The 12,097-nt window shown below is 47.9% G+C and overlaps 1 protein-coding gene across 2 annotated transcripts in view; it reads left to right on the top strand.

Moving 5' to 3' along the window:
- Nucleotides 1–6,163, top strand: part of LOC125960069 (potassium voltage-gated channel protein Shaw-like) — a 19,573-nt gene extending 13,410 nt beyond the window's left edge. For both annotated transcript variants that reach the window (XM_049693241.1, XM_049693240.1), the window contains exon 7: nucleotides 3,851–6,163. In XM_049693241.1, coding sequence (XP_049549198.1) covers nucleotides 3,851–3,879 — 29 coding nt within the window. In that variant the 3' untranslated portion in view covers nucleotides 3,880–6,163. The remainder of the gene's footprint in view (nucleotides 1–3,850) is intronic.
- Nucleotides 6,164–12,097: the final 5,934 nt, after the last annotated feature.

Raw genomic sequence — 12,097 nt, 5'->3', positions numbered from 1 at the left:
CCCCAATGTTCCCGCCATACCGAAGCATCGGCGGCGTGAAGGCGTGACATGTCAAACCGAAACCGAACCGCCGCCAACGTCGTCAACGATCAACCGGACCGAATCGCTCGCAGTCGACACCACTTGGAACTCGACTCCTCGCTGGAATTGACTGCCAGGACTGCCGGAGAGGTTTTCGGAGACGTTCGTTTCGTTCGTTCGTTCGTCCTACGGTTCTACGGACAGCACAGCACCGAGGACGTGACATTGACATTGGGCGGATTTGAATGACAAATATTATTTCCACCCCCCCCCCCTCCTCCTCCTTTCGGATCGTGTTCCAGCTACCGTGACGGTATCCGTTTCACCGTCACCGAAAGCGATGCCGACGCCGACGCCGACGCCGTTGTCCTTTCGCTAATGATTACCATAATCGTGAGCAGGCGGGACCGAACGAGTCATCGCCGTCATCGGTATGGTACTAATCAGCAACGGTGTTACAGCAACGTGCAGATCAATAGCAGAAGGGCGAGAAGTCTGTTCGGAGTTCGGAAGTCTGTTGGTCTAGCTGGGCCGAATCTGTGGCCCGAAAGTGTCAGAAGTTGACTTTTATGCTTTCAGCCACCATTCGACACCGTTATCGTCCAATTAAGGGAGATGCTACCGGCAGAAGAAAAAAAAACGAGGAATGGAACTAGCAGCCCTGCGAGCAGTTCCAGCCACAGCTCGCCTCCTCACTTCAGCTGCTGCTTTAATCTCTTTTTCGCTCCCTTTTTTAATCACTCGCCCAGAGTTCTCTTCCCCCCCGGAGGTCCCAAATGTGTCCAAATGAAACCTCTCGTGGGCCTGGCCCTGGCTGGCTGGCTGGTGTTACGATGAGCAACGATGTGAACCCATTCATTACGCACACAAATCCCAATCCATAAAAACGGACACATGCCGGCCGGTACAGTAATGCCGGTCCGGTTGTGGTTTGCTCCGGTTGTGCTGGCCAAGGGGCACACCAAACCGCCGCCATTTCGAATGAAATGTTATGGGGAAAAAGCTCTCGCACATAAAAATGGGCACTCGGAGACTCGGAAACTTCCGATCCGACATAGTTTAACCGGCACACCGGCAGCGGCGGTGTGTAGTACCGGGAGTGTCTGACCGGAGATCGGAGAGAGGATAAATTATCGGACAGAAAAACCGGACCGGGACCGGGACACACACACGCGACACCGGATCTCGTCGCAGTCTGGTCGGTGGTCTGGTGTATCGTTCCGGTAGCACGAGACGCAGAAAAACCATTAAACACTTGTAGAAACATTAAGCCTCTTCATAAAACTGTCCTGTCCTGCCATAAACGACGCACACACACACGCACACACACACGCACACACACACAGCAGAAGACGTCACCCTGCTCAAGCTCAAACATCCGGAACCACACTATCTTGGTGACATCTTGGGTTCCCTTGGGCGGTTTTGTTGAAACAACGTAACCGAAAAAAAAGAGGAGAATCAACCCCTCCAGGGAATGGGGGTGAAAAGTAAATGATTAAAGCCATAAAATATAAATGTTAAAAGGGAAGACAAATCCCTAAGAACCAACCAACCAACCCCTCTGTACCACACTTGGATTCAACCGGAATGGTTCTTTACCTTGGAGCCTCCGTTAGACTCCGTTAGACAGACTAACCGGGCGTACCTCGGCCCAGGAGTATCCTCGGAATCCTAAACGGAAACCAAAAACGAACCCAACCGGGACGCTTTGGTGTCCGAAGCGGCCAAGATTTGCAGGCATCCGCGACGACTGCCGCATTGCCCGGTGCCCGGTGCCCGGTTGTAACGGTCTCGCCGGATGATGCCAACGGTAGCGACGGTCCGGGTAACCGGGCCCCGGTCCCAGTGTCCCGGTCCCGATTCACCGGAAATGTTATCATTAAAATACAGCCACAACCGCATGTATCTTTTGCTTTTTATGACCAAATCATCCTCAACGGTGGTGGTGGTGCTGCTGCTGCTGCGTCTGGTCTTGCGGCTGTTGCGAGAGAAACTAGAGTGGGTTGGAGCACTCCCCGGGAAGGAAAACATTTCCCGACGACAGTTATTATATGTGTACCGTGCACAGCAGTAAGCGATGGAGGTGAAGTAGAAGGAGAAGTGAAGCGATATCAATATAGGTAGTTCCACCGTCGTCATCGTCGTCGTTGTCGTCGAAAATGACCGAACTCACTTGGAAAACTCACTTTTACGGCACCAAACACACACACACAACCAAGGACGACGTACTAACACAACCTTGCCGCTGCTACTTGCTGCAGTTTCGGTTTGTCGGATTCCGAGCGCAACATAAACATACGGCCCCTAGGCCCCCTGGAATGTCATTCGTCTGCAATCAATGCTGAGTGCAGAATCGTGCCCACGGAGTCGTGTAGTTATTACTGGACGCTGCTGGATGGATGGAGCGTTGCTAACAACCTGCTGGTGAAGAAGCTGCTGCTGCTGCTACTGCTGCTGCACGAGTGTTGTTGCTGTTGATGGTGGTTTGTTTGATTTGGAAAATGTTCCAGCCCCGCATTCCGGCCATCAGACCTGGACATAGTTTTGTGTGCGATATTCGATGGAAGGAGGAGGGGTATGAGTATGACATGTTTTTAATGGAATGTTACGCAATAACTTTAACGTTCCTTTTTTGGGGCATGTTTTTGGAGACCTGCCTTATGCTTAGAATTGGCTCATGCAGGACCACCATAGACACGGCAATGGCCGGGAGTGACTAGCCCGATTTTATAGCGCTATTCATTCTACTTCGAAATTTGTTCTACGATTTCGAAATAAAATACCGAGTAGAAATGTGTTGCGATTGGTTTTTGTGTTTGCATAACGTTGTTGTATACGGTTTATGATTTGAAAATGTCCTAACATTTTACATTTACAATCAGAAAAACCATTCCTATTGAACAAAGCTAGTGAAAAATATTCTTTGCCAAAATAATTTCTAAACCAAATAACACATCAGCTATACATACAGTTACAGCTCATTTGGGTTTCCTATTTCATTTCCATGTAAGATGCCATCGGAACCACTCACTAAAGCGTGGGTTTTCTGGCAATTTTATATGCTTTGAAGTTGTTACATGATATATGATATGATCAACTGATTACTTTTCGGAAGCATACTTAAAAGCAACATTAGAGCTGTTTCTACAGAGTCACTTCATGCGAATTCCCTCCATCAGTGGAACCATCATCATGATGATGATCGAAACTTCTGTTCTGACTACTTTTTAGATAATTAAAAAATAACTCTGTCTACATGTCTCTATCAGTATTATTTGAAAACGATTCCCAGCAAATCCCCTCCCTTTGGCGATGGCGTAACGGGTTCAATTGAAACCTCACCGAAGACGGTGGTTGCGCAAACCATCAATCAATGCGGCCGGTGGGCGAGACCGCAACCACGCCGCGGCCACAATTATCGGCGCTTCTCGGTTTACTGTTAATCAATGCAATTTTGTGCCCGTCACCCGCAGCCGAAACCGTAGCGGATAGCTTTGCATGCACTCTAGCCCTCTAGCCACAGCTCTAGCGGCACTCACGCCGTCAACCGCATTCTCTCACCCCCCGTCGATCGATCAATGGCCACCGAATGGCACTGTTCGGGTTGGCGAATTCGTTCGACGAATTGCAGCTTAAAATGATTATCGCTTCATAACGGGAATTCCGCTTATATGCTGCATAAGCATAGGTCTAGTGTGTTGGTAGTGGAACCATTTGTAGCCGATTTTGCTAAACAATTTTCCGCCAGTTAATTACATTGTTCATTTCATTTTTGTTTTTCTCTTTTTCTCTTCGTTTCTCTCTCTTTTTACATTTTCTTTCACAGAAACGAAAGAACCGGTTGGAAACGTTTAAAGCCCCAGCATCTAACCAGCAACCAATGCTACCAATCCGGCGACCAGCAGCAGGAGCACCACTACAACTCGCCAGACGCCACAGGATTCATCCAGTGCTGGGGATAATGTGTCCAGCCAGCGCCAGCCATCCTGGGACTCCAGTAAACACATTGGAACTGGAGAGCGGAGTGGAAGTCTTTCCCCGAAAACTCCAGACAATACGCCAGCAAAGGCCAGCCCCAAACTGGTTTGATCTATTCCCTGGTCCGCAGCATAATCCACGGTCGGCTAGCACCATGCAAAGTCGGTCCCGACAGAATGGCAACTCCCTTGTCCCTTGTTTACCCCCCCCCCCCTTCCCCAGGAATGGTGGTTGGGAGGAAGATCCATCTTTCGGCTGCTAGAATGATGGATAGACTCCACGCTGCACACGCCCAGTGCGCGAGAGGATCCTCCGGCTTCCGGCCGGTGTTGAAAAGGGGGGGATCGTATCCCCCTCCGTGAAAGGCCAAGGCCACGCCACGGGCCGAGCTTCCGAAACTGGCGGACAGAAATTGAAAAATCGCTGGAAAGAAAACAAAAGAACGCTGCCCGCCCTCCTCCGGCCCCGTAGATTTCCCTTTCTGGCCTTCTGTCGATCGTGAAGCAAGAAGCAGTTCCTTGGCACTCCCCAGTCTCCTCCGGATCCGGGCTCCGTGGAGTAAGCGCTTTTGTCCTTTTTTGTGTTCCACACAAACACACACACACACACAAAAAACCCGTGGTGTGGAAGAGGCAACATAAGGCATGATGATTAATATTGGTAAATGTTTCTCCTCCCGGTCCGGCATGCTGATGTACTTGGCAGTGGGGGGGAGGGGGAAGGGAACCGAAGGCTGCCGAGTTCCGGCTTCCTGTGTGCCTACACACACACACACACACACACACATACATACACAGACAAACACATGCAGATGGTGGGGCGAGTCGGGCGAAGGCAAGCAGCGCATAAAATATGTCACAATGCTGCTGCCCTCTCCTTTCAATGTGTATAGCAGATGGTATTATAATGTCTCTGGCTCTGGCTTATGCTGCGCGAGATGAATCATGTGCGAAAGCGACACGGCGAAACGCCCTCACATGCCTGCTGGTGGGTGTAGAGGTGGTAGTTGGTGGTGGTTGTGGTTCGTTAAGCACGACCAACGACGTAAGATATACTGTAAATAGGACAAGCTAGAGAGAGAGAGAGGGCGAGAGTGAGAGCTGAGGGGCCAAAAACAAAGGACGGTGGCAATGGATCGGTGGCCAAGTAAAGGATCCATACCTGGACCATCCAGCATTCCGAAAGCATTCGAAGGAAAGTTTCGCGCGAAAAACTCCTTCCGGCCGCCAGCTCGCGTACATTGTTTGGTTTGCGAAAAAGGGGATCGGTAGCGTGGCGGGGACGGGGAAAACAAACAGAAGAAAAAGAGAAGCAAACCAACAACAACAACAGCAGCAGCAACAGCAGCAAAAAGTGTGTGGAAACAAAAATGTATATTTTAGAATCAAAAAGGCAAATCGAAAAGTGATACAAACAGTTACTTCAAAGCGGGAGCGGGAAACGGCAAGGAAACGGAAACGGTTTCCTTTCTCATCCCATCCCATTCCTCTTTTCCCCTCTATCACTCGATCTCGATCCCTTTCACCTCACCTCACCTACTTCCGCTATCCATTCGCTTCGCGCCGATTATGGTTAAAGAAGAAGAAGACGCTTAAAGCGTGAAGCCTCGTGGCGTAGCGTATGCTCCAGCGAGTCTGTGCACTTCAAGTATGCAAGTATGTACATAATGAATGTTGTGGAATCCCCGATGCCCCCGATTACACACACACACACAGACAGACACTGATTACATGCCGTGATGGTTGATGGATCGGACTCATTCATTAGCAATAATGGGCACTGGTTTGGTGGCGCGGAATCTGGACCGCCAGATCATCAATCTTTTCTTCCGAAAGTTCGACCCAAACCAAAAGACCAAGAAAAGCTCCCGTATTTGTATTACCACAGAGGCGAACCGATAGCGAGCCAGAGCCAGGGGCCTGTTCCGACAAAACAGCAAAACAGAATTCTGGTTGAATCGACTCTGGAAGTGATTATCTGGATGGAAAACACATTTTCCCCCTAAACAAAGCTCGACACCGGGAGCAACCGGGACCGTCTCCTTTCACTCGAAGTGTGATTTCCTTCGCATGCCCATATGTCCCGGTTCCACGAATAACAAAAAGTTTAATTTCCCTTCCAAGCCTTGCAGCCACTACCGGTGATAGGATGTCCAACTGAACTGAACACACAAAAAGCGCCGGCCAGGGACAATACAGGTAGAACAGCGAAAAAAACGGAAAGCCTTCGGGCCACTGAGCGGACACACACACACACACGGGTGATCGTAGGCTAGACAGATCCCCTTTGGGGGTCGGAGCATTTGCATGTTTATAGCAACAAATGAATATGTTACCGGGACCTGCACCAACTTCACTAACCCGATAAACCGATGACCTGGCCAGCAGGGGACGCGTATGCCGTTCCCGGAAGAGACAGCCACAAAGCATTGACCGAAGAGACATCGTCTCTCTCTCTCTCTATCTCTGTCCGTTTCTCTCCTTGTCCCTGGACACTCGCACTCCAGGGAGCAACACTTCGAACCAATAGGCGAGAAGCTGACGGTTGACGATTTGCATTTTAAAACATTCGCAACAACGCAACATCCGTTCGGCTGTGTGGCCATCGAAAGGCCATCGTGGTTTTTGGCCGAGACCAAACCAAACGCTCACTACGCTGGTTATCGGTTATGTTTGCGTGCGTGTCGTCTCCCGGAGGTAATCTTCTTATCCCCGCCGGGGCGTCGGTTGTGTTCAGTTCGGTGAACCACACGCAAAAACCATTTTCACTCGAAGCGAAACAAAACGATTCTCTACCGCCTTTACCCGCTCTTCATACCGTCCCGTCCCGTGTCCTGGTCACTGCTGGCTGCTCTAGTCACGGGGTTTTCGGTGGTTTTATGAAGCCCGCTGACGATGAATGTTTAATGGCTCTGCATAATGTCGTCTTCCCCTTTTTCATGGGTGAAGAGAAAGAGCCTTCTGCTGCGTCTGCTTTGAAGTTCCGTGTTTTCCATCTTAAAGCGATCCCGGCCGGCGTTGCTTTCCAAAACCCTTCTTCACTCTCTATCTCTCCCTTTGAGTGACTTCATGGTCACTTTGCAGCCGAAGATCCGTGGGTTCCAAGCACCGGGCACCACTTTCGAGCACTTTTTGCTGGAATTCCAACCTCGTGAATAATGTTGCGAAAGTGAAACTCCATTTTTTTGCAACAAAAAAAAAACCCGGAACCGTGGGCCAACTTCAAACGTCCCAGCGCCGGTGCAGGGTTCGATCATACCTTCATACCCGCGTTGGCACATTAACACGCGCCGCACACCAAACTTCGACCGACGACGACGACCAAACCATCGATAGCTGTCGCTCATCGCACTCGCTTCGCTTCGTTCTCTTTCCCTCCCCGCTAATCAAATTCCAATGAGGCCACGTCGATGGAAAGAGAAAGAGTGAGAGAGAGAGTGGCGCTTGAAGCGTTTCTGTTTGTCTGTTCGCCTTTTCCTTGTTGGGACGCGCGACGACGTAACGAAACGATGGAGCACAACACGATGGAGCTTTGATGGATGGAGCTGCTGGTGGAACCCTGGGTGTCAAGATGCGGGCACTACGCTGATCAGGGAGCGCACAGAGTGCCCTAAGCCTTTCTTCCTATCTTCCCCGAGGTGAAAAGAATTGGAAAACTTTTGCACCCGCTCTCACTCTACGCCCTTCCTTCCGTCGTGGCTCATCATCGCTCACCAGTTGATCCTTTCATTTTTCGCCCAAAGGCGCTGTCTTGGGAGATGATAGAGGATGGGAGGTAGAAAATGGGAATGTGTTTTTGTTTGGTTGGCTGTTGCTCTAGTGGTTCGTACGCTTTCCGCAGCGCCACTACCACGAGGATGTTCTTTTGCGACGTACGAGGAGATTCTCAGCACAACACGTCCGAAAGAACTTCTTCTCCCGTTTTTCTTACGGAAGCATAAATCGTGATCCGTTTTCCGTGGTTGTGTTCTGTGTGCGCCTCCCCATCCTGGAAGAAAATGTTTTTCTCGTTCGTTCTTGACCAAATGGTGATAGCAAAACAAAAAAAAACGAAAAACCATCCAACAACCAGTCAACATATGAGCACACATGTTGGGCATCTATGCTAGCGTGCCATTCCGACGTCGTCGTCGTCGTCGTCGTTGTCGCTACCACCTGATGACCTTGATGGTTGACTTCGAAAACAGCCAAAAAGTGGCCAGTAACTGGGTAAAACCAGTCCCTTTGGGCCCTTTGGGAGTCCAATCGATGGGTTAGAAAATTTATGCAAACAGCATCCTTCACCGTGTCACCGTAAATGTGGCCTCTGTGCCTATGTATGTATGTTTCGCATGTGTACATAATCCCTGGAGCGTACACACACGCACAAATCCATCGTCGTCCTTCGAATCTTTTGTTGTGCCACGGAGACTGCCGACTGGTGTATCGATTTGCTGGCACAATTTCGCGAAATCGTCCCAAGCCCCAAATTTCGGAACCCATGCTGATAACGATTAAAGTTGTAGAAAATGAACAACAACTTGCGGAAATCTGGGAAAACCCCAAACCACGTGAAGGGTGACTCTCGTTAACTTTTGTGCTTTATTTGTGCGAAATTGCTTCTCTTCCGTGGCTTAAAGTGCTCAAGCAGAGCGATGGAGGCGCCTGGTACGTCGTAAAAATAATAACAGTGTTTAAAGACTCACGACTCTTCCTTCTATTCGTTAGCAAATGGAACTTCATTGTAAATGCCGAAAGCAAAAAGCATCTTCGGTTTTCGTCGGTCTCATCCGTTTCATGCACTTACTGCATTGCTATCAGCAATCCATCAAGTATCAGTTAGAAAAAAAAAACCTGAAGAGTGATAATCGTGTGTTTTTTTTTGTCTGAAAAATGATGATCGATCCATCCATCACTCCTGAACATGCTGTAAACAGTTACTGTGTCAATGGTTGTCTGCAATCCCCTTGGACTGCTCACAACCACACAAAACCCCAATACCACATCTCATCTTATGCTTCATCTTCGCACCATCAAACCGTTTTGCACCGTTAGCTTAACAACACCAACAAATCTACTTGCTCGCTTACGCAACAAAGACGCACGCAGGCCACCATATCGGGCGGCATTGGCACCAACTCAACGACTTACACGTTATTACTCACCTTTATTGATCTGTGATTTAATGCGATTGCGATGAAGAGTCGCTGGTGGGGAAGGTAGCGCAAGCACAATGTGCATTTTGACGTTGAATAATTAATGTAAAATGATCGTTTCATTCGTAAGTGACTTTTCTCATACTTTTAGCGAATTAGGATGTGTACAGTACCTCTACCCTAGCGTAGCGAGACGAACGAGCGGAGGGCGGAAGGGAAGCCAGTGTATTCACGAAGTGAGGCGGTAACGATTGTGCTTCAGAGCCGTGGCCGTGGCCGTGCAGGAGCTCGTTAGCGTTAATTTGAGGCGCGGCAATGCGGAATGTGAAAGTTTTAATCGTTCGCCCATCAATACGCTTAAGCCAGTCAGTCGGTCGTTGGTTGTCATTCCAAAGCAAATAAAGCAAAAAAACAATGTCTCATTCATTCGCCTTCCTAGCGAGATCACGCCATACGAGCATTAAACTACCGAGCGCACGGTATCGCTGAGTAAATGTCATGTATTTCTTTGCTCTGTAAAGCTCTGTAATCTAAAGAAATTTTAAGTGTGCAAGACCATAACAGAAAGGGGAAGGGAAGCAGGCTAGCTCCGCTGTTTCTTCGCAACGGAAACGGAAGCAAACAAAAAAGGCAAAAGCAAATGCAACACATTATAACATAGCAAACTATTACAATGTTAAATATACCGCAAGCAGAACGGAGAACAAATAAAAACCTATTATCATTCATTCTGCATAGGAATACGGTGGAACTTGTGTGTTACGAACTACTCGCTATTCGCGTCAAGGGTTTGAGTTGGGAATTCGAAAGCGAACCGAACGGCGGACCGAACCACTTTGTACCAGTAGCATCATAGGGCGGCATGGATGGATAAAGTTAAACTACACTCACAACATATTAAACACACAAACAAGTTAGTCGAAAATTAATAAAAAAACAAACAAACCAACAAAAACCAATGGTAAATCGTTCACAACAATTTGCTAGCTATTGAATGAAAAGAAACAATAAACATAATGAAGGCGAATGTCATTTAAAGAAATGTCTTTTGGGCTGAACGTTAGTGTGTTGATTTCGGGTTTTAAACCAAAACGCTGTACAAGTTATAAGTTGAACATAATGCGTAGTATGATTGCGTTCAGAAGCATTCTAATGCAAGGTAGAGCGAGTGCAAGTACAGTTTGTTTGTACAATTCAAACCCAATTCAGGAAGGTAAGCACCGGTAGCTGGTGCGAATGGCAACATGTTAACCCCCTTAGTGTACATACCGGAAACGAGGTTCGGAAGGACGAGGACAGGAAGGCGGGAAAGCATGCGTTATGTTAAGCGAAAACAAATAAGCAACTGAGACTGGAATGTATCTGCGTGTAAGCGTATGAATGCAGCAAGAGCACTGGAGGCAATTTCGTTTCCCTCTCCCCAGCAAAAAAAAAAAAATCCAACAAAGCCATTTCCGTTGCACTTCTTTACGAATCTCGGATACTTTAGCGAAAAAGCGAGAAAGCGAGGGGTTTTAAAAACAGTTACAAATATCAGCTTGATAATGAAATACTTAATCGTTGAAGACGCTAATCGAAAACTAAAACAAAGAAACCAAAACAGACAAAAAAAACACAGAGCAAGGAAGCAGTAATCATCATAACATTAACCATGAGAATATTCTTGGAATGGAAACAAAAAAAAACCAGGCTGGCTCGAACGCGTCAACAACGAGCCGCGTACGCGGGGGTCAAGTGCTGTTAGCGAAGCAAACTAGCAAAAACACTAGAACGAAATGCATCGCACAACGTATAGAGCAATCTAAGCAGAGCAACCAGAAGCGGTCCAACTGTTCGACCATGTGTCGAACGCGCATGATCGGGCGCGGGCAGGGCAACAAAACAAAGGCAAAAGTATTTTAGAAAATCACCTGAAAATTGAGTAAATAAATAAAAACGAATACAAAAAAAGATATGGTATGAGTACGAGAAACCCCATGGAAGGCCATTTCGTGTGGACAGAGGAACCGGGAAAAGGCAAGGAAAGGAAATGAACTAAGGATCAACAAACTGCGGAACCTAGCAGCTAGCAATACTTTTGAGAAAGAGAATAAATGAAAACCAAACCATGAACTAGTCTCGAGAGGTTGGAGTCGGCACCGAATGGAACAAGAAAGAAACTGTAACAAGAAACATGATAATGCATCACGAAATCAATCCATCTGCTTGACTTAGCTGTCGTTTCGTTTTTTTCGGCCCATTTTAGCTCAGTCCTATCGCTAATAGACTTTTTATAGAAATTGGAGACCCACGAAACGACGCTAGATAATTATCCAATTTGGCGCTCGAATTGAAAGCCCGGACGGTGAAACTTCCACGCAACATCGCTAACCTATCTCGGTAGAAACTAATTAATGAAATTAGCTTAAATTTTACCGTACCGCTTCCCCGGCCAGACACTAAAAAGGTGCTGCTAAGTGGGCATCGATGTCTCATATGTGAAGAAAAAATGAGCCAACCATCCGCCCTTGCATGCCGTCATCGGATGCCTGCGGGGTCGAAACTCGTAAGCTGCTAGCAGCCGCGGCCTGCGAGTGCCTGCGAGTGGGTAATTGCTACTCGAGATCAACTCGGTATCAACTCTCATTAGCGCTAATTTCCACGGGCAATTATTACCCTTACCGGCCGGATTTCAGGCATTCGCTGAGGATATGAGAAGCACCAGAAACACCGTATCGGTTCACCGCAAACCATATATTATAAAACGAGTTTTTTGAAGAGGAAAACAAAGTTAAACCATTAACTGCACTAGCCAGCCGGTGTTGATGGGATGCGCAGATCTCACCTCATCGTTGCTCGAACCGACAGAGAGCGAAAGATTGAGTTACGTGAGGTGATCGATTTTTGGAAGGAATTTTTGAAGACGAAAAAAGCTGAACTGTGTGTGGTTGTGTGTGTGCAGGTTACGGTAATGAGGAAAAT

This window comes from Anopheles darlingi, chromosome 2, assembly GCF_943734745.1.
Source record: "Anopheles darlingi chromosome 2, idAnoDarlMG_H_01, whole genome shotgun sequence".
In the NCBI taxonomy this organism is placed as follows: Eukaryota; Metazoa; Arthropoda; class Insecta; order Diptera; family Culicidae; genus Anopheles; species Anopheles darlingi.
This window is presented reverse-complemented; position numbering and strand designations above follow the sequence as displayed.